General features: G+C 55.3%; 1 protein-coding gene across 2 annotated transcripts in view; it reads left to right on the plus strand.

Moving 5' to 3' along the window:
* Positions 1–20,184, plus strand: part of TBC1D14 (TBC1 domain family member 14) — a gene marked incomplete at both ends in the record, with an annotated part of 102,819 nt that overhangs the window by 18,760 nt on the left and 63,875 nt on the right. Inside the window, one exon of one of the 2 annotated variants that reach the window (XM_080697784.1) lies at positions 19,732–19,766. The exons of the other annotated variant lie outside the window; for it this stretch is intronic. Within the exon in view, the coding sequence (XP_080553910.1) occupies positions 19,732–19,766 (35 nt within the window). Of the gene's footprint in view, positions 1–19,731; positions 19,767–20,184 lie in introns of those variants that run through there. 2 annotated transcript variants of the gene reach the window in all.

A 20,184-nucleotide genomic window follows, 5' to 3' on the forward strand; every position in this document is an offset into this window, starting at 1 on the left:
TACCCCCAATCCTGCCTTCAGCCTGTGATCCTCCTGCCTCAGCCTCCCAGGTACTGGCTGACAGGCGTGAGCCACCACACCTGGTCTACCGTTCTTGTTACACCAGAGGAAACAGGCCAGGCTGGCTAGAGAGCTTGCCTAGGGCTTGGTCTCTGAACTTCAGGCCTCTTGTCTGCAGAATAGGAACACTAATATGTCGCAGTGTTGCTGAGTTGACGTGGCAAGGGTCTGTGCTTAAACGGGAAAGGCACGTGGCAGGTGTAGTGATGGCTGGTCAGATTTCTTATGCTGCCTGACTCATTTTCTACTGCTTTGACCATTTTAGAATTAGCACCAGTGAACAGAGATGTAATTGTAGGTAATGTCCCTGGTGACTTTGACCTGACCTTAGGGATGTGCAGAAAACACTGCGTCCCTGAGTGCTGCTGGTGAGCCTGCCTGCGCATCACTGCCATGCCTGGAGGTGCTGGGTGGGAATCAGTCTGTCTCTGTCTGTCTGTCTGTCTGTCTGTCTCTTTCTCTCTCTCTCTCTCCTTGTGGTGCTGGAGATTGAATCCAGGGGCATTCTACCTCCAACCTACACCCCTAGCCCTGTTTTTCTTTTAATCCTTTTTTTTTTGGGGGGGGGATGGAACCCAGGGGCATTTGACCTCCGAGCTATACCCCCTGCCCTATTTTTTTTCCTTTATTTTGAAACAGGGTCTTACTAAGTAGCTGAGGCTGTCCACGAACTGCAATCCTCTGGTCTCAGCCTCCCGAATGCTGGGCTTATAAGTGTGCCCACCACGCCCGGCCTGTTTTACTTATTTTTAATTTTGAAGCAGTCGCACTAAGTTGCGAGAGCTGTGGCTGGCTTTGAACCTGTGGTCTTCCTGTCTCAGCCTCCAGAGCGCTGGGATTCCAGGTGTCCGCCGCGGGCCTGGTGGTGTTCTCTGGACTAGGCTGTGTCCCTAGGCTTAGTGTCGTTGTCTCAGTAGGGGCCGAGGCGCCCACGTTCCAGGGTTGAGATGACGAAGGCGCAGCCTGGGCAAGGCGCTGAGCTGCAAATGGCAGGAGAAGGGGGTGGGAAGGGCCCAAGGTGGGCAGGTGCGGCCACGCCCGGTCTGCCCCGCTGGCACTTGGGAGCGCTTCTGCCCTCGCACTTGTTCCTGCCCAGCACAAGCTGCCTAGGCAGAGGGATGTGCAGTGTGCAGTCCCAGGAGCAGGGCTGTAGCAGAGTGCCCAGGAGCGCGGTGGGTGGGAACCCGGAGGCCGGGGCTCTGGAGGGCCGCAGCAGGCTCTGGGACCCCAGCTGGCTCTGGGCTAGCCCCCAGCAGGGCAGTGGCGACGCTTTGTGTTCTCTCTCAGGCATTTAAGAGCTCACTGGGCCCCAGCCCAGGGAGGGAGGCACCTCCGTGAGCCTCTGTCAGCCTGAACAGCCCTCCGCTCTCCAGGAAGCTGCAGCGCCTCCTTCCTGAGCCCTCCTAGAACACGGGATGCTAGGACGCACTCCTGTCTCCCTCCCCGCTGGACTCCAGGTTTCAGGAATGTACCATTGTTTCTGGGAAGCACCGCCAGGCCAAAAGCCTGACAGGGATTAGGCGTTCCACACACGAGCTGCTGAATTAATTACCGCTAAGTCCTTGATGGACAGGTTGCAGGGACAGTCCCCTCCAAGAAGCATCTGCTGAGAGGTGGGTGATGTTGAAGAAAGATGTGGGGGCCAGAAGCAGCAGGAGAGGACCTCGCCACACAGCTCCTGGCGACGGACCCGAGACCCGAGCAGCCGGCCAAGCCGGCGGTACATGGGTTAGGTACCAGGGCCGGCGAGGACGCCGTCACGCTCGGTGGCCAGGAAAGCCGACCAGAATTCCTCCCACCACGTTAGTGTCTAGGTGTGCATCCACGAGACACCATCCCCTCCTGCAGTGACCGTCACCCAGCATCCTGGGGGGCACCTCGACCCGCACCCCGCCACAGGGGCACCAAACGCAGGGCTGAAGAGGAGTAGTTGCCGCTTGCCAGACAAGAGGAAATCACCCGGGCAGACCTAGAGGAAGGCTGTGGTCAGTCCACAGAAAGACCCTCTGAATTTCACTTGCCTGTCAGGAAGCTAAAAGGTAAACTGCGGGGATTGGCTCTGCTGGTGACCCTGGACAGGGCCGCGGAGGCACTACCATCCGGGAGCCCCTGTGTGACACCCCCTCCTCGAACACAGTGAGACTCTGCCTTGATCAGGCCCAGACCAAAGGACTTAGTTGTGTCCCCAGAGGGGAAAAACACCCACTGGCTGGCGGCTTCGGGGGGAGGTCCTGGGGGCTTCCTGCGGGCTGTTCCCCTGCAGGGATCAGCCCCCAACGGCCCTTCCTGTCCTGGCTCCTCTGTGGACGCCAGGAGGAAAGCGGCAAGGGGTACTCCCTACCTGGCCTTTGTGCTGGGTAGGGAGTAGTGAGGGGCAACGGAGGGGGGCAGGAGGCTGGAGGAAGCCTCGGGTCTGCTGGGTGTCTGCCTCTGTGGAGCTGGTGGCTGGTGGACTTGGGGCGAGCCCCTCTGCTCCACTGACTGTGGTTCCAGCTGTGTTTCCTTTCCTGCCCCCGCTAAGGGCTGGGGTAAGGCCACATGCTGTCCTGGGCCTTGCCAAGAGACATCTTCCTGTGGTACAAGTGAATGTCCTTTGTGAGCAGCACCCCAGCCTCGGGGATCCACTGGTGTGGGGTGCAGAGTGTCCGTGTTGGGCTGGGAGAGCCGTGGGGAATAGCCTTGAGTGGGGGCCCCTGGGGGCCCTGGTGCTGAGGAGCTGCAGGGGCCAGTAGTGCTCACCGGGGCACTAAGGTGGACGTAACTGGATGTGGTCCTCTGCAGAAGGCCGGCTGGGCCAGCCAGAGGGGAAGCACCTGCTGAGAGGAAGCTTCCAGGGAGAACGGGTGCGTCACCAGGGCGTGAGCTGCTGTTTCCTCCTCCTTCCCAGCCTCTGGACCTCTGGCCTCCACCCTCACTGCCAGCTGACTGCCCCTGCCCATGTTCCTGTGTCCCCTGCCCCACAGTGGGTGCCATCCTGGCCAGCGTCCCTCTCTAGGACAGCCTTCGTGATTCTCTGAGGAGGCTGCACCCTGAGTCTGTACAGTGGCAGCCTCCTGCCTTCTGCAGCCTTGGCGTGGGGACCAGCTTGGGCCTCCGTGTCTGTCTGGTGGAGCCCTGCTCCCACGGGTGGGGCGCAGGGACGGCGCTGGGCATGCTCGTGTGTGTCTTTGCGGCTGCTCAGGTGCTGTGGCGCTGCCACTCTCCCGCGTGCCCAGTGTCCTGCCGTCTGGGTCTGTGGGAACTTCCTCTACAACAGCGCCCCACATAGTGTCCGTCCTGGCAGGGGCCCACCAGGACGGCGTGGGCCTGCACAACGAGCAACGGCTGCCATCCTGGCCGCCCGGTCCACCTGGAGTGGTGCCTGCGAAGGCCACAGAAGCACGAGGAGGCCCACGCGCAGACAGTTGCCACTGCGGCGGCGGGCGCCTCGGCCTGCTCCTGGTACCCTCCCTCGCACACAGCTTCTGCACTTGAGGGAGGCTGGCCCTGCCTTCTTCATGCCATCCAGCAGGGACAGCCGTCCTGACTCTCCTCTCTGCTCACAGTGCCCACTGCCCTCCAGTAGGCCTGGCCTCGCTGCCCCGTGCGCTCTAAGACAGGAGAGTCCACGAGATCCACAGGTGGCCGAGGCGCCCCGTGGCGCTTGGGCCTGCAGCTCCCAGCTCCTGCAGGCGCCACCGAGCAGCAGCTTCCCACTGGGCCCCCGGCTGGCGCCTGGAGGGATGGCCTCTGGCCACCTGTGCTGCCCGTGCAGAGCTCACTAAGTGCCTGCAAGCAAAGATCTGAATTCGATGTCTTCCACTTGCTCAGAGAGCGTCCACCCAAAGACCCAGCTCTGGGATGGAGGCCAGTGCCCGCCTCCCACACGCGCTGCGTACCCGGGCCCGCTGCCAAGAGCGCCGAGGAGCCAGGCTGCAGGGCCTGGAGAGGGGCAGGTCTCAGTGTGCTGGGTGGGTGGTGGAGAGCCCAGCAGCTCCACGTTGAGCAGGGTGGCGGGAGGGCCTAATGAGCAGGTGACGTTGGGGTAAAGATCTGAATAGGGCAAGATGGACTCGTGTCCTGCCAAGGACACAGCAGGAACCCAGGCTCTGAAGTCCTACTTGCCTGGTCTCTGTGGCTGGCCTGCCTGCCTGCCTGCTCAGGACCCTGCTGAGCTCCTTTCCCACCACCTCTCAGCTCTAGACTCTTCTGTCTGGGCATGCGGCGCTTAGCCTAGAGTCTAGCATTGTGCTGTCTAATGTGCTGACCACTGGCTGTAACTGTTTAAATTTAAACCAAGTTTCATAAAACAGAAAGTTCTTTTCTTTTCCTTCTTTCTTTCTTTCTTTCTCTGTCTCTTTCTTTCTTTCTTTCTTTCTTTCATTCTTTCTTTCTTTCTTTCTTTCTTTGCAGTACAGTACTGGGGATGGAACCCAAGGGCAATCTACCTCTGAGCTACACCCCTGGTTCTATTTTTTAGTCTCTTTTGTTTTTTAAAACAGGATCTCATTGAGTTGCAAATAGGCTTCACTAAGTAGCTGAGGCCGTTCAGAAGCTGCAATCCTCCCGTCTCTGCCTCCTGAATGCTGGGATTACAAGCTTGCACCACCACGCCTAGCAGAAAGTTCCATTTCTCAGTCACAGTGGCCATACTCAGGTAGCTATGGCTGTGTATTGATCAGATCAGATCTGTACACTTCCGGCTTCGTGGGAAGTTCTGTTTTAGCGCTATTCTGGAGGATAACAAGTGACTTTATTTTTATTTATTTGTTTATTTGATACTGAGCTCTGGGACATCCTACCCCTGCGCTATACCCCCAGCACTTTTTTTTTCTTCAGAATTGGATGTTGAACCAGCTACACCCCCAGCTCCATTTTTTATTCTTTATTTTGAGACAGGGTCTCACTAAGTTGTGAAGGGGCTCACTAAGTAGCTGATCCTGGCCGTGAACCTGTGATCCTGATGGGGATTAAGCCTGTATTGATTGTTAGTAAGAGCTGTATTAATTAGTAATAAGAATAAGCTTTCATACTTTGGCAAAACAATAAAATCCTTTTCTTGGCTCCTAAGCTGTCAGCCAAGAGCTGCGGCCAATATTGACCTCGGTCAGCTAAAAGTTGGCTTTTAGCCCAGCTAACCATGGAATCACTAAATTCTCACAGTAGTTGAAATTAAGGTTATGAGAACCCTATATTAATTACCAGACACGCAAAAGAGTTATAGCCCGAAGTCTCCATACTTTAAAGGCAAGTTTACATAGTAAATCACATCTAGCAGGTAGAGATAGAAAAGGCTGGAAACTCCCCAAGGACGCGGGTGGATGGTCCAGGCCCTCTCCAGAGCGGGCACATACCACGTGCCCCCTGACCTTGTTCACCCCGTGACACACAGATCTAACAAGATTTGCTCCCTAGCAGCAGGGAGGTCCTTGGCGGGCCTGGCTGCCTTGGCCAGGGGGAGGTGGGAAGACTGTTGGCCAAGCAGGGCGGGGAGGAGAGAATGAATCCTCCACACACTGCCGTGTTGAGAACGCCGGTGTCCTCCCTTCAGGGCGCTCCGCTGCGTCTCTCTAACGCAGAGCTTGGTTCTGTCCCTTCGTTCTGCCTTTGTAATAATAAAAAAATGCTTAAGCTCGCAGCAATATAGTTCTGGCTGTTTTTTCTAAACTAGCTAAGAACCCACGTCAACATCTCTCAACCATTACAATCCTTCTGTCTCAGCATCCCAAATGCTGGGATTACAAGCATGGGCCACCACGCAACCCAGCACTTTTAAACCTTTTTTTTTTTTTGGTGGTACCGGGGTTCCTGGAAGCCCTTCTACCCCCAGGCTACACTCCCAGACCTGTTTTATACTTCTGTACTTTTTTATTTGGAAACAGGGTCTCCTAAGCCAGCGAGGCTTGCGCGGCTGGCTTCGAGCCTGCGCGGTCCTCCTGTCTGCCACCCAAGCGTGGGGATTACAAGCCTGTGCCACCACGCCCGGCTCTTTTAACCGTTTGAACAGTGTCTTGCTAAGTTACTGAAGCTGGCCTCCAATCTGAGCTCTTCCTGTCTCAGCCTCTCAAGTACAGGATTACAGGTGGGTGCCACCATGTGCTACTCATGACTGTATTTTTAACTTTTACTGGCCCTTTGATGTGTAAAATCCTTACACTGTGGTTGTTTAACAAGCACTTTACAGTGAAGTATATGAGTTTAAGAGAAGCCTGCAGAAAAACTATCCACGGGGCCAGGGCAGGGCCAGGGCCCGAGGCTGAGTGCTGGGGGCACTGCCCGGAGGCCCCTGTTGACTGCTCTCTCTTGAGCTGGGACTTGTGCTGGAGGAGTGGAGCTCTCCTTGAGGGCCTCAAGGTTTGATGGTTCCTGTGAGCTCGAGTGCGTGTTAAAATAGCCAAGGGGGCTGCGGGAGGTGGAGGGGCCTAGAACTCTCAGATGTGCCTGGAAGCATCTGGTGCCCCTTCTGAGATAGGGATGGAGACCTGGCTGGGGACTCAAAGGGTGCACTTGTGGTTCCAAAGGTGGGAGTGTCTGCTCTGCCTTCCTGGCTGGACGGCTGGACAAGTGGCCTTATCTTCCAGAACCTTGGTTTCCTTCTCTCTTAAACATCTATACGAAGCACCATGTACCAAGCGCTGGGCGCTGTCAGTGGGCGGCACTGGGGCTCCATCCCTGCTTACCGCGGGAGGGGCTGGATGGTGAATGCCGGCGAGCGCTGGCTTGCTCAAGAGATGAGCAGCAGAAAGGGAAGACCGAGCAGCAGAGGATGCCGTCAGTCCTGAGGGCCGGCGCCAGAGAGCGCACCTTGCTGCGGATGGCCGGGTTCAGCGCAGGGCTCTGGCTGGTGTTTCTGTGGTCGGGGTGTGTGTTCTGTATCCCAGAGGGGTTTGACCCTCTCTTTCCTTCCCTGGGTGGGCTAGGAGCCTTGCCTCTGCCTGAGGCAAGCCACTTCCCATGGTGCTCACATCCCAATTCCTGTGGCCCTGGTTGGGGCAGAGGGCTCTTTGGCTGTAGAGTTGGTGACATTCACAAATGCCTTTCTGCGCAGTAGCCAGCGGGGTTCTGACGGCACCTGTGGACCAGCACAAGCCTCCCCAGTGCTTCAGCAATGTGTTGTTGATGTCCTTAGAAACCCCACAGCTAGCTTTGGAGGGGAGGGGAAGAGGCTGGGTCTGTTCCTTGCAGGATGCATTCGCCTGCCTGTGTTGATGGAAAACCTCACAATGTTGACACTCTCAGGAAAGAGTGTCCAGGCTTCGTGGGAATCCCAGGTCTGTGTGTTTGGGTAGGTAGCTGGTTGCCCACCTCTGTTCTGTGGGAGGTGAGCTGGTGGTCAGCCTGGGCTGCAGATTCAGTACAAAGTTCAGGGAACTTTGTGGATCATGAGAGTGTGTGGGGTTGGGGGGGTGAGCGGTAGTCAGGCCCTTCCCGCAAAGCAGTTCTGCTTCCGGCTGTCTTCTGCCCAGAAGTTGACTACTTCCTTTTACCAGAAGGCTGGAGAAATCTGTTCTGCTTTGCAACTGTTGCTGAATAGTAGATGGATAATTAAAACTGCCTTATCTCGCTTTCTACATTGGGTAGTGTTTACTTTATTTAAAACTGTTCACATGGTCCCTTTGTTCTTAGACACGAGAAGCTCAGCGTAGCCAACCTGAATTCTCTCATGCCCTTTGAACCTTCTGAATGGCACGAGTCTTGCTGGATTGCCACACAAATCAGTTCCTGTTGATGTCGAGTGAGCTGGGTTTGTAACCAGAGTGATTTCATTTCCAGCTGTGCTGATCCTTTGTGGACAGTTGTGGTTTATTGTGGGGTTCCTGTGAGGTTCTATATATGGGGAGTGCTGAGCCATCAGACTTGTGTAATGGCCATTTGGGTCCCTCCGTTTTCCTGTTAATTTCCCTTTGATTCCAGCAAGAGGCTTTTAGAATCCATGCTGTGTGTACAGTGTTAGAGGGAACCGTACGTGTTGCAGGTGTTTGAAAAGGAAGAGCTGGATCTAAGTTCTCATTTCTGTTTAGGCTTCAAATCTGGGTGTCAAGCACATTTCCTTGCGGCAGTGGGGGCATGGTTGGTGGGACAAGAGGGTGATTAACCTATTCGTGGCTGGACAGGCGGAAGGAGCCAGGCTGGAGGCCAGGGGCAGTTGAGGCCGAGGTTGAGGAAGCATATCCCATCAGCCCTTGCCCTGGCACCTGGTTGCTTGCCCACCTTGAGTTTGCCCTCGAACCCACAGATTTCCATCTCTTAGAGGTTATTTTTAAAGCAGAAGAAATAGAGCGGTGGTCACAATTCACGGGCAGGCACCTGGGTCTGTCTTGAGCTGGGGGACCCTGGCGCTACAGCAGTCTGTGTGAAGGACGTTCACTCTGGCTGGAGCTCTGCCAGGTTCTTTCCAGCCAAGAGCATGTGCAGGGATAATGTGGGCGCTTTCTTGGGCGAGGCCACACCACTCCACCTAGGGGTAACTGCCTGGAACTTACGAGGGAGTTGAGGTCAGTGAGGAGGTGGTTTGGAGAATAGCCCTGGCCACGCGTGCTTTCTTTACCTTCGGCCCCTCCCATCTCCCGAGAATTAAATGCCCGCAGCTGATTAGTTGGGGATACAAGTATCCTTGTCCTGTCTTGAAGGTAGTTCTTACCTGTGAGTTCTTGCCAGGTAGTTACTTGTCCAGGCAGCAACAAGGGTCCCGGCTCCCTGGTGTGGCGTCAGGAGCATCCTGGAGCATCTCTTCCCGCGTCTCCTGTCTTCGGCTCGTCTGTGCTCGCTGCTGTGGTCTCGGCTTTGACTGGCCTCGTCTGCTGCGGCTCTGGACATGCTACTGTTTGTCCCTTACCGTCGAGATTCGACAGTCCCTCCTCGGAAGCCATCGGAAGCCATCTCTGGCCTCCCCAACCCCTCACGGAGCCCTTGCGGGGTCACTCAGTGCCTGGAAGTCCTTCGGGCAGCCCTGGCCACTCTCCTGACCCGTGGCCGTGAAGCTGCCTACGGTTGGCCTGTGTCTGGCTGTTCTGTTGCCCAGTAAATAAGCTTCAGTGAGTGAGGGTAGGGCATAAATCCAGACCAAGTGGCAGAGAGCCCTAGTGTTGGCCTCTTCAAGTCCACGGGTTTTCCTTTTGAGTCGTGTTGCCGTTCTGGCTACTGGTAGCCCTGGATGTTGGGCTGTCGGCCCATGTCTCTGCCAGATTTTCCACTGCGTGGTGGTGCTTGGCTGATCTCTGTCCAACAGCCTCATTCTACTGAGTGAAAGGATGAAAATAGACTTAGGGAGTTTAGGAGGGAGGTAAAAACACCAACTGGGTTATCAGAGACCACTGCTTTATTCGGACCCAACCCGGCACCCTCCGGGGAGTCAGCTGGCCGTGGGGGAAGGGACCAACAGGCCACGGGTCTGGAGAGTTGCTCATAGTTCTGATTGGCCAGCTGAGACACGTGGTGGATCGGAGGCACAGATGTTTTATAGGCATGCGATTCGCTTGCGGCGTCTGTAGTCTTGCAATCTCAAGTATGTCTTGTGGCACCCGAAGTCTCACGATATCTCCACTTCTGGCTTCTGGGGTTCTGCCTCCTGTTCCTGCTGTGAGATCATATGGGAGAAGGGAGGGACCCGACTTATCATCCCGGTCTTTTGGTGATAATGGGCGGAGACCGAGTCTTAAGCTACTTTCTGCTGTCAGGGGGCATCGTAGGGGGTCCCTTGGTCAGGAGAGGTCAGGTCCTCCAGAAGTGGGCAGGTGGGAGTATGGCTGCAGCAGGAGTCGGAGGTTACCCTGGACAGCTTGGTAATGTGTGTTCAAAGAGACTTTAACAGACGAGAAACTATTAAAAGGCAAATCGTGAGAGCGGGTCCTGGGAAAGGCAGGAGCCCATCAGCTATCGGTCCTTGCCTGGAAGGGAGGAGCCCAGCCGCTGCTGGCCCTTGGAGCTCTTCAAGATAGGAGGTAGATTGTCACTGGATTTATTAATATATAGTAGCATTTTTCCTGAGAAAGACATACACCACCCTTTTAGTAGTTTTTCTTCATTAGACCAGAATCGTTAATAACAGCATTTTCCCTGAGAGAGACACACACCATTCTTTTCAGCAGTGAGTGGGTTTGGGTCAGTCTGTTCAAATGGAAAATATGCTATTGGGTCAGGAGCATCAGTAACAGATATTAGAGAGTTTAATACTTATGGCTGTCTGGCATCCGGAGAAAGAGAGAGCACCATACTATGTAGACAAGTGGACCTGCTGAAACAAAAACATTAAAGAGAATTATGCCGAGAAAAATGAAGCTTAGTGGGTCCCAACATTGTGCAAGAGAATGTGTCATGAGGCTGTTGTAGCAGGGCCCATTTTAGACTTGGCCTGAGCTTCAGGCAGAGCAATTTTGTCCTGTAAAAGAAGGCCTGTAGTGCGTGAGCAGGAGAGCTTGCTATCCATCCCCCGTGTCGAGATCAGAAAAGGAAAACCTAGAACCTGAAAGGACGGAAGGACTGAGCAGGCAACCAGAAAGGAGACTGGCTTGCCTGCTACCTGGAGAGCTACCCTGGGCTGGCAAGGAGGGTGGAGGTTGAGGGATCCAGGAGCCATCAGTCTTCGGCCAGGCCGAGCAGGGCCAGCGGTGGGGCCTGGTCTGGAAAGGTGGTCCCCCTGTGTTGAAGCACCTGGGGCTCACCGCTTTTTTAAGGGCACTCGCTTTTCCAGTGTCCTTCCTGGCCACACGCTGGGCACGGTCTGGTTGGTGCACGCGGTTGAGGGCAACTACGTGCCCAGTGCCCATTTAATCCACATTGAAAACAGGCTCCTGGAGGTGGTTGTCATTGCTGTCTTCCACCCCTAGGTGGCGTTCGTCACCCCAAGGGCTGAGCCTCCTCTGCTGGCCGCAGATCAGCTATCAGGGATCTGCCTTTTGGTGAAGTCGGAGTGTACACTCCATCTCCGCCTGTTCCTTTCTGGAATTAAAACTTTAAATGCATGTTAACCAAATCTAGGATTGGGGTTTGAGGACCGTCCTCAGCCTTTCTTAATTTTTTCGAAAAGCCTCCTGAGTTAGTTCCTTAAGGGAGAAAGGCAGGGGGAACAGAGCGGGTTAGAGTGGAAGGCTGTCCTGGGATAGGATGGTGATCGGGCGGTGAGGAGGGAACCTGTGGATCAGGATCCTCAGAAAGCGGTGCCTGCAAGCCAGCCGGGTCAGATGCTGGCGTCCACGTGTCGCCACAAAATGGCAACTGTGCCTGTGACTCAGCAAATTACAGGCTGGTGCAGGCCAAGATGGAGACTGCGTAACGTCACAAGGCCATGACTGTGTGACCATCACAAGATGGCAACCAAATGGCGACTGTGACGTCACCAGGTAGCAACTACCCGCCATCACAAAATGGCTGCTGACGGGAAAATGGGAGCTGACGGGGGAGAGCATATGGAGGGCCAGAATGCAGGAAAAAAAACCCTGGACATAAAGACTTCTGACCATTTACCAGACCGCTTACAAAGTTGCTAACTGTTCTTGGGACACCGCAACCCATTACCCAGCTCGTATCAAGGCAGACAGGTGCTCAGGGCATGCGTCCTCCGCTAGTTTGGAGGTTCGACTTCCCATAATTGGTTCGCGGGTGAAAATGAAGAACAGGAAACAGGCGTCCCCATTTTCCTGGTAGGTTGTTTGGAAATGGAGGTTAAGAGATGGGGAAGGACGTCTCCATCCCTTCTCAAAACTAGAGGATGACCTGGTCATCCGGAGGGTGGTTCCAGTGGACTGGGGGACAGTGGGTCCCCACTTGGATTTTGGGGTCCCAGTGGACCAGCAGAAAGGGACGACCCAAGTCCGGAGAGGCAAGAAGCCGGGGCCCGCTGGCCAAGGGAAGGGAGGAAGCTTACTGGAGTGAAGTGCTGCCGGCCAGCACCGGCTGTGGCAGAGTGCTGAGAAGCTGCTGGGGGCGCAGTGGAGCCGGGGTGTGTGGTGCCTGTGCCTGGTGTGGGTGGCGCTGGCACACAGATAAAATCAAATGGTGGTGCGTGGGCAGCATGGCTTGCCGGGCCCATGGCATGGAAACAAAATGGCTACCAGGCGCACGGCAGATGCTGAGGCCAGGGCACAGGGCGCACCACCCAGCGAGGCTGGCTCGGGGCGGGCGGAATGGAGTGGCGGCAGCGAGGGGAGCCACGCCTGCAAATCAAGCCTGGCGCGGGTGACTGTGGAACTGGTGGCCTGGCAGCCAGAAGAGCCTGCAGCGGCCGCACAGAACCTGCAAGCAGTGGCGGCAGTGGACGGTGATGGTGATGGCGATGGTGGGCAGAGCCGTGACTGAGCCAAGTGTCGGCAGTTGAGCTGCTGGCGGGTTGGAGAGTCCGGGGCTCGAAATGAGAGAAAAAAAATAAAGGGGAAAATAAACCAAAATCCTCCTGGGGCCGGCACCAGATGAAAGGTTGAAAGTAGAGTCAGGGAGTTTAGGAGGTAGGTAGAAACACCATCCGGGTTATCAGAGACCGCCGCTCTATTCAGACCCAACCCGGCACCCTCTGGGGAGTCAGCTGACCGCGGGGGAAGGGACCATGGGCCACGCGTCTGGAGAGTTGCGCATACTCCTGATTGGCTGGCTGAGTCACGTGGTGGATCGGAGGCACCGCTGTTTTACAGGCATGCTGATTCTCTCGTGACATCTGTAGTCTTGTGATAGCTCCGCGTCTGGCTTCTGGGGTTCTGCCTCCTGTTCCCGCTGCGATCACATGGGGGAGGGGAGGGGAGGGACCCGACTTATCACTGAGAACCTTAAATACATCTTCTTAAAGCTTCTTTTTGTTTAAAAATATGAGGAAAAGTTTGCCGTTACTCTTGATTCTCTCCACTTTTATACCTAAGCGTTTCTGCTTATCTTACTCCTTACAGACTTTTTATGGCTTTGAACATGTAACAGTTGGGGCTGTTTCCACAGCAGGACACATTTCCTCACCTAGTTAACACTGCACACACTTGAAGATGGCTTTGCCGTGTTCCATCCTGTGACTCATTTACTTGTCCAGCTCCGGGAAGATGGCCCTGGTTTTCTCCTTACTAGTACCTGAGTACCTCAGCAGCTTTGTATGTTGCAGATGATGGCCTCGTGACAGACTCCCTGCAGTGCTTGCTGATTGATGACCACTGGCCCTGACCCACATCTCCTCAGGCTGTGGCACCACCGCCCTGGGCAGGGGCTCAGTGGTAGCGAGCCCTCAGCCCCCTCTAGAGCGGGGGTGATCTTGGGCTCACCGTGGCCCTAGCCTCTGGCTGCTGTGAGTCCAGGCTGGGGAGTGCTCGGCCTTCTTGCTCTCAGGACTGGCTGGGCACAGTGTTGGCTCACATGCCCCTGCCTCTGCCCTTGTGCACTCCTGGCCGCAAGGTTCTGCAGACCCAGCACAGCTGAGGCCTGGTGGAAGCCCCCCAGGGCAGAAGGAGCCTGCCCCAGGGCGCTCTGCTCTCCAGCTCCGTGGCCTGGCTTGGTCTGGGCCTGGGTCCCCACCACTTCGGCTGTTCTTGATTGGCCCAGAAGCACAGCAGAGCGTTGGCTTGGTTCTGGCCATGCGCAGCGTGGCCCATGTCCTGGAGCGGCGTCAGTGGTCTCTTTAATCCTCATAGGCAGGGGCGCCTGTGCCCGGCATCTCCATGTGAGAGCAGATGGGGGCCTGCCAGGTTGGGATGTGATAGGGATTGCTGGCATGGAGGAGGTGCACAGCACTGGGCCTCGGAGGCTCCCTCCTAGGTCAGGAAACATGAAGATACCAGAAAGGCTTATATCATAAGGCAGGTATTGGCAATTTGACTTTGCTTCAGTGAGTAGAAATGTTGGTGTAGCTTAAAGCAGAGTTTAAACGATAATAACTTACTGTTCATGGAGACTCCAGGGAAGGCGTTGTTTTAAGCTCATAGAGATTAAAGAAATAAGAAGCTGGTGAAAGGCCGGGTGTGGTCATGGACACTTGTAATCCCCGCCCTTGGGAGGCTGTGACAGGAAGATCGCACAGGTTCGAAGCCAGCCTCAGCTACTTAGTGAGGCTCTCGGCAACTTAGTGAGACCCTGTTTCCAAATAAAATATAAAATAGGTCTGGGAGTATAGCCTGGAGGTAGAAAGCCTCTGGGTTCCTCCCCCAGTACACCCCCCCCCCCACACACACACACAAGCTGGTGAAGGCAAACATTCACTGTTTAAGGGGCAGAGTTCTCAGCCTGAGCTGCACACTAAGATTGCTTGGGAAGCTTCAGGAGATGAGTGTCCAGGCAGCATGGAGGTCGGGCTTGGCGGCTTGGGTGAGACGTGGGTGTCAGGACCTTTGCGCACTCCCTGGGTGACTGGCTCACAGCCAGAAGTGAGACCCACCCAGGAAGTGTGGACTTGACATTCAGAACTAAGTCCGCCCCGGCTTTCCACTTGCTGTGTGACCGTGACCATAGGTGAGCTCCTGTCTGCATTTCCTCATCTGTGGGGCGATTATACAACCTCCGGCAATTCACACGCCTCAGCCCTTAAGGACCGGGACCTGCCTTTCCGGGTCGGTGACTGTGTTCCCGGCGCTGGTAGTGTGGGTTGATTCTCAGCACTAGTTGAGTGAAGAAGTAGCATGTGTGAATATAGTGAGAATTAGATGACCTGCTCAGCCTTATATAACTAGTACGCTACCCTTTGTGTTATTAATTAATGAGCACCTGGCATGAGCCCTGGGGGGCACGTGGTGTCCGCAGGGAGGAAGCCGAGGCTGGGGCGCCCTGCTGCCCAGGCCGGCGGCTGCCGATGCTGGGATTTCAGCCTGTTCTGCTGAGGTTGGTTTGCTTAGTTGTAGTGCTGGGGATGGACCCAGGGGCATTCTACCTGACATACACCCCAGCCCTATTTTAATTTTTATTTTGAAACAGGGTCTCACTGAATTGATGAGGGCCTTACTGAGTTGCTGAGGTTGGCCTTGAACTTGCGATATTCCTGAATTAGCCTCCTAAGTATTGGAATTACAGATGTGTGCCACCACGCCCAGCTCGTTTGTTTATATTTTTAGGTAATGGAGAGCAAACTCATGGACATTATTATGTCTGAGCTATACCCCCAGCCCTTTTTATCTTTTATTTTGTTAAGACTGGCCTCCAACCTACCCCCTCCTGTGTCAGCCACCTGCGTAGTGGGATTACAGGTATGAGCCGTCATTCCCAGCTTCACAGTTTAAACCCCAGGTGCGCTCTGCCTGTCTGTGGTTGGATCTGACTCCTAAGGTGTCTGGTATTGAGGAACGTACACAATTTCACCTCTTCCCTGAAAGGCTGAGGTCTGATCGGGGTGGAGTGATGCAGCCTGTAAACTAGTACTTGAAGGCTGAGACAGGAGGCTCTCACGTGCAAGGCCGGCTTCAGCAACTTAGCGAGACTTCTGGGGGTGCAGCTCAGGGGGGTCAGAGTGCTTTGGGTTCAGTCTCCAGTACCTAAAAAATAAAGTTGAGATTCCTGACTGCTCGTGACGGGTTGGATGATGCTTACAGACTGTAAACTAGCAGCTCTTCCTCTTCTCTTAGAAGTATTTCGTTGGCGGTTAAGAATAAATTAGTGTTTTTCTTCCCCAGTAAGGTAGCGTCTTCACCCTGCCTTTTCTCTCCCCTTGTGCAAACCGAGGCTGGTGTCAGCTGGGGTCCCTCCGGCTGCCCTCCCGTGCCTGCCCTTTGGAGAGGGCTGGGAGGAGTCAGCAGCCTCTGGGCAGTGTGGACAGTTACGCACTGATTGGTGGAGACGTGGGTAGAGTCGTCTCAGGGTTAGTTAATGAGTTACTGGTAAAGGTTAATGCAGTGCTGTTGAACAGGTTTTGTGCCAGGCCTTGGGGGTACAAAGACCTAGTAGTGGGGCGCACTCTGTCCCCAGAATGTGGCAGGAGGAGGTGTGTGAGTGAAGGGCACCGCCCCAGCTCTGAGATGACTGTGGACGTGCTCTGGCAGCCTGGGGCCGGGAGGGCCGTGCGGGAGGGCAGCTGGCCTGGCCGGCTGTGAGGAGGCCAGGGAGCCTTCAGGGTTGAAGGTCAGCGAGGTGCCCGGCAGCTCCACTTAGAGGACACTGTTCCCAGCCTTGGGAAGCCTCCTTGGCACTGGTGGCTGCCGTGCTGCCACATCCCCAAGCGTCGATTTCGCCTGCTCTGGACTTGAGATGAATGGCGTCCCTCCCAGATCTGGCTTTTCTGTACTCTGTGTGCCCCTGGGGTGGGGCATGGGCGTGTGTTTGTGGACATTGAGGGGCAAGGGCTTTGGCACACCTGCACTCACCTGGGCAGGGCCGCTGAGGGTGTCGGCGGGCGCTGCGGGGGCCGTCCAGTGCCTGGCCGCTCTGGCCCACGCTCCAGCAGCCGGGGCTACGTGGGCCCACAGCGTTGGTGCGTTTTCCTCTCTGCAGCCTTGTAGACAGGCTGGGGTATTTAGGTCTTATTTCCATTTCCCTGATGAGGAATGATGTGGTGTACCCTTTCAGGTACCTGTGCGTGTGTGGGGGCTGTGGGGTTGAGCCCGGGCGCTGTACGGCTGAGCTCCGCCCCGGCCTCTGTTTCGGGGCAGGGCCTCTGAAGTTGCCCGGGCTGCTCTTGAGACTCTCCTGCCTCAGCGTTCCAAGTGGCTAGGATCACAAGCCTGTGCCACCGTGCCCAGCTTTGCTTTGTTTCCTGAATGAACACAATTTTTCTTCTCTTCTTGAACCCAGGGCCTCGGGCATCAGAATTTCTCAGCTGTGATGAATCTTGTTAATAAGTCTGTTCCTCTTGCTGTGGGTTCTTTTTTGTGTCCTCCTTAAGCGTGGTCAGTGCCATGACTGTCAGGGCCTGGCTGGACGTAAACGTGCCGGTGAAGGAGCCGCGTGTGGCGAGGCTGCGCCCCGCTGGCCGCCGTCTCGTCTCCCCGGCCGCCCTCGCCTCGCTCGGCTGTGGGCGGCCCTGACGCCTGGCCGTGCGCCGGGCCGGCTTGCTGGGGTCGTTCTCGGCTCTCTTCACCTCCGTGTGACGTTTACGGACAGTTTGGCAGGTCCTATCAAAATTTTTTTTTTTCTTTTTGCTGGGGTTTTCTTTGGGATTTGGGTGATTTTTATAGATTAGTTGGTACGAGGTGAAGAATTTTTATCTTTAGTTATGGTATGTTCCTCCGCTAATTTAGGTTCTTTTCATTTTCCCACAGTGTTTTATAGTTTATTTTAAAATATAAAGTGCTTACGTTTCTCTCATTGAATTTATTCCCAGCTGTGCATGGTGGTGCGTGCCTGTAATTCCAGTACTTGGGAGGCGGAGGCAGGAGGATCGCAGGTTCGAACTTACTGAGGGTATCAACAACTTAGTGAGACCCTGTTTCCAAATATCTGTATATATATGTGTGTATCTATATATATGCATGTATGATTGGGAGCGTAGCTCAGAGGTCGAATGCTCCTGGGTTCAGTCCCAAGTACCACCCAAAAAAATGTGTATGTATTTTAAGATTTAACGGTACTACTTTTGGTGGTTTTACAGATGTCAAGAAATGTGGCCTGACTCCTGGGGTCGTGTTTGTTGACAGAGCAGCTGTTTTACGTACAAGTCTGAATCCCGTGGTCTTGCGAGCCAGCTGTTAATTCTAACCGTGCCTCTGGAGTTTCTTCTGGACGTCTCTGTAGAAGCCATGTTGGCTGTGAGCGAGCGGCTTCCAGCCCTTCCCTTGGGTTTCCTGCCTCACGCGTGGTGTCTGCTGTGCTCAGGTGGTGCTGGTCCCTGGGAGAGAGAACGTACCGTGTGGCGTTGGCCGCGGGATACCTTTCATCAGCCACCTCTTTTTCTATTAGATACCTTTTATCAGAGTTAGGAACTTACATTTTATTTCTAGTTTTAAGGTTTCTAAAAGTTCACAACTATTAGTCACGTGCAGGCACACACCTCTCATCCCAGTACTTGGGAGGCTGAGACAGGAGGACCGCAGGTTGGAGGCCAGCCTCAGCACTGTAGGGAGAAACCTAGTGAGACCTTATTTCAAAACAAAAAATGAAATAAGTCTGGGCGTGTAGCTTGTTGGTAGAATGACCCTGGGTTCAATCCCCGACACCCCCTACATACACACATGACTATTTTGTGTTTCATCAAATGATCTTTTGATATCTATTGATGGCTGTATGTCTTTTTCCCTCCCTCCCTCCCTTCCTCTAATACGCGTGTATTAGAGATTGAAGGCAGGGGCATTCTACTCTGACCTAGATCCTCAGTCCTATTTTATTTTGAAACGGCCTCGAACCTGTGATCCTCCTGTCTCAGCCTCCCAGGTACAGGGAGCATTCTACCTCCAAGCTGCACCCCAGCCCTTTTTATATTTTGCTTTGAAACAGGGTCTTCTTATTTTACTGAGTGTGTCCAAGTTGCTGAGGCCGGCCTCAGACCTGCGATCTTCTTGTCTTAGCCTCCCAAATACTGCGAGTACAGGCATGTGCCACCACACCTGGCTCCTTGATTATCTTCAGTTTTGTTTTTTTAATTATGAAAGTAATAAGTGCTTGTTTGACATTTTATTAATTTTTTGATGGTACTGAGGATCGAACCCAGAGGTGTTGTTCTACCACTGAGCTACACCCCCAGTCCTATTTTATTTCTTGTTTTGAAACAGGGTCATCTTAAGTGCAGAGGCCTCACCATGTGTAGGCTCTTCATGAACCCCCTGTGGTCCTCCTGTCTCAGCCCCCCAAGTACTGGGATTGCAAACCTGCGCTGCCACGCCTGGCTTGACATTAAAAAGCACAGTCTGGAAATGTGTAAAGTAAGTTGGGCCCCCTCTGCTCCTTACCATCCTCTCCCCAGACGTGGCCGCCGGCTGCTGGTATCCGTCGTGGACGTTTCTGGTGCAGTTGCAGACATAGAAGCACGCGGCGGGACAGTGCTCTCGGTGGGGTCCTGGGTGAGGGAGGGGCCTGGCAGCGGCCCTGGCTGAGCGTGGGAGGGCTGCTTCACCAGGGCTCAGGGCTACCTCAGGGCGCCAAGACGTCGCTCCAGGGAGCCGGCCGCTGTGGGAACGGCCCCTCTGTGGACTGTGGAGATGTTAGTCGGCTCGGGCCTTCTGTTGAAGTTGTGAGCGGGGAGAATCCCCAGCCCGCCGGTTCTCACACTGGCTTTGCGGCATGTGTCCATGTTGGTGACCACTGCCCATGCGATTGCCCCTTCTTTGCGTGTGTGGTACTGGGGATAGTGCCCAGGGGCATTCTGTCTCTGCACTACACCTGCCCCCCACTTTATTTTGTAACTGGGTCTCATTAAGTTGTGCAGGCCTCACAGTGCGTTGAGGCTGACCACGGACCTGTGTCCTCCTGTCGCAGCCTCCCAAGTCCTAGGATGACAGGCAGCGCCTACGTGCCCGGCTTCCAGTTGCTTCTCCAGGGGTGCTGGTGGCTGGCACTTTGTTCAATGTTGCCCGCCTCAGGCCCGAAGATCCAGCGTGTGTTGTGACTGCCAACCTGCCCTGCCACAGCCGATGGCAGGGTGCTGGATGGGAGCCACGGGCACCCTGGCCGCGCCCCACCCTTGCCCCCTCCCGCCCGCCCTCCGTGACTCCGGAGCCAGTGTCCGGCCCCGCCCTGCCAGTCCTATGTGGAGGAAAAGCACTGTGCCCGGTCTCTGCGCTGCGACTGTGGCCGTGGCTTGCCAGGCATGGGGCCCTGGGAGAGAGACTGCTTCTGCGCTCGGCCCCTGGGAGCGGCGTGGCCACAGTAGATACCATGGCCCTCTCCCCTGCGCTCCTGTTCACAGACAGGTCAGTGGCTGCCGCCCCACCTTTCCTTCTTTGTAACTGGAGACAGTGGAGCAGGAGGGGTCTCCCATGAAGAGCTCTGATGAGACCTGCCTGCCTCATCAGACGGGTGATGGGTGGGTGTCCCCTGCTGCCCCAGCATCTAGGGCGCTCTCTGCGGTGGCGGCTGCGGGCCGCCTGGGCCCTGTTCACCCATGCCACACTGCAGCCGGAAAGCCTCCGTGTCTTCCTGCTTCCTCTCCGGGGAGGATGTGGATCACACAGCAGGTGTCCAGACAGAGGCTGCTTTGTTTGGCGTCTTTGAGGCAGGAGGCCTTTTCCCCTTGTATTTTCAAAGAAAAGCCAGAGGGAGGCTGATGTGAGGACAGGCAGCCCTGCCCTTCCCTTCTGAGGCCGGGCGGGTGCGCCTGGTGGGTGGCGT

Source organism: Muscardinus avellanarius (genome assembly GCF_963383645.1).
Source record: "Muscardinus avellanarius genome assembly, chromosome: 6".
Classification (NCBI taxonomy): domain Eukaryota; kingdom Metazoa; phylum Chordata; class Mammalia; order Rodentia; family Gliridae; genus Muscardinus; species Muscardinus avellanarius.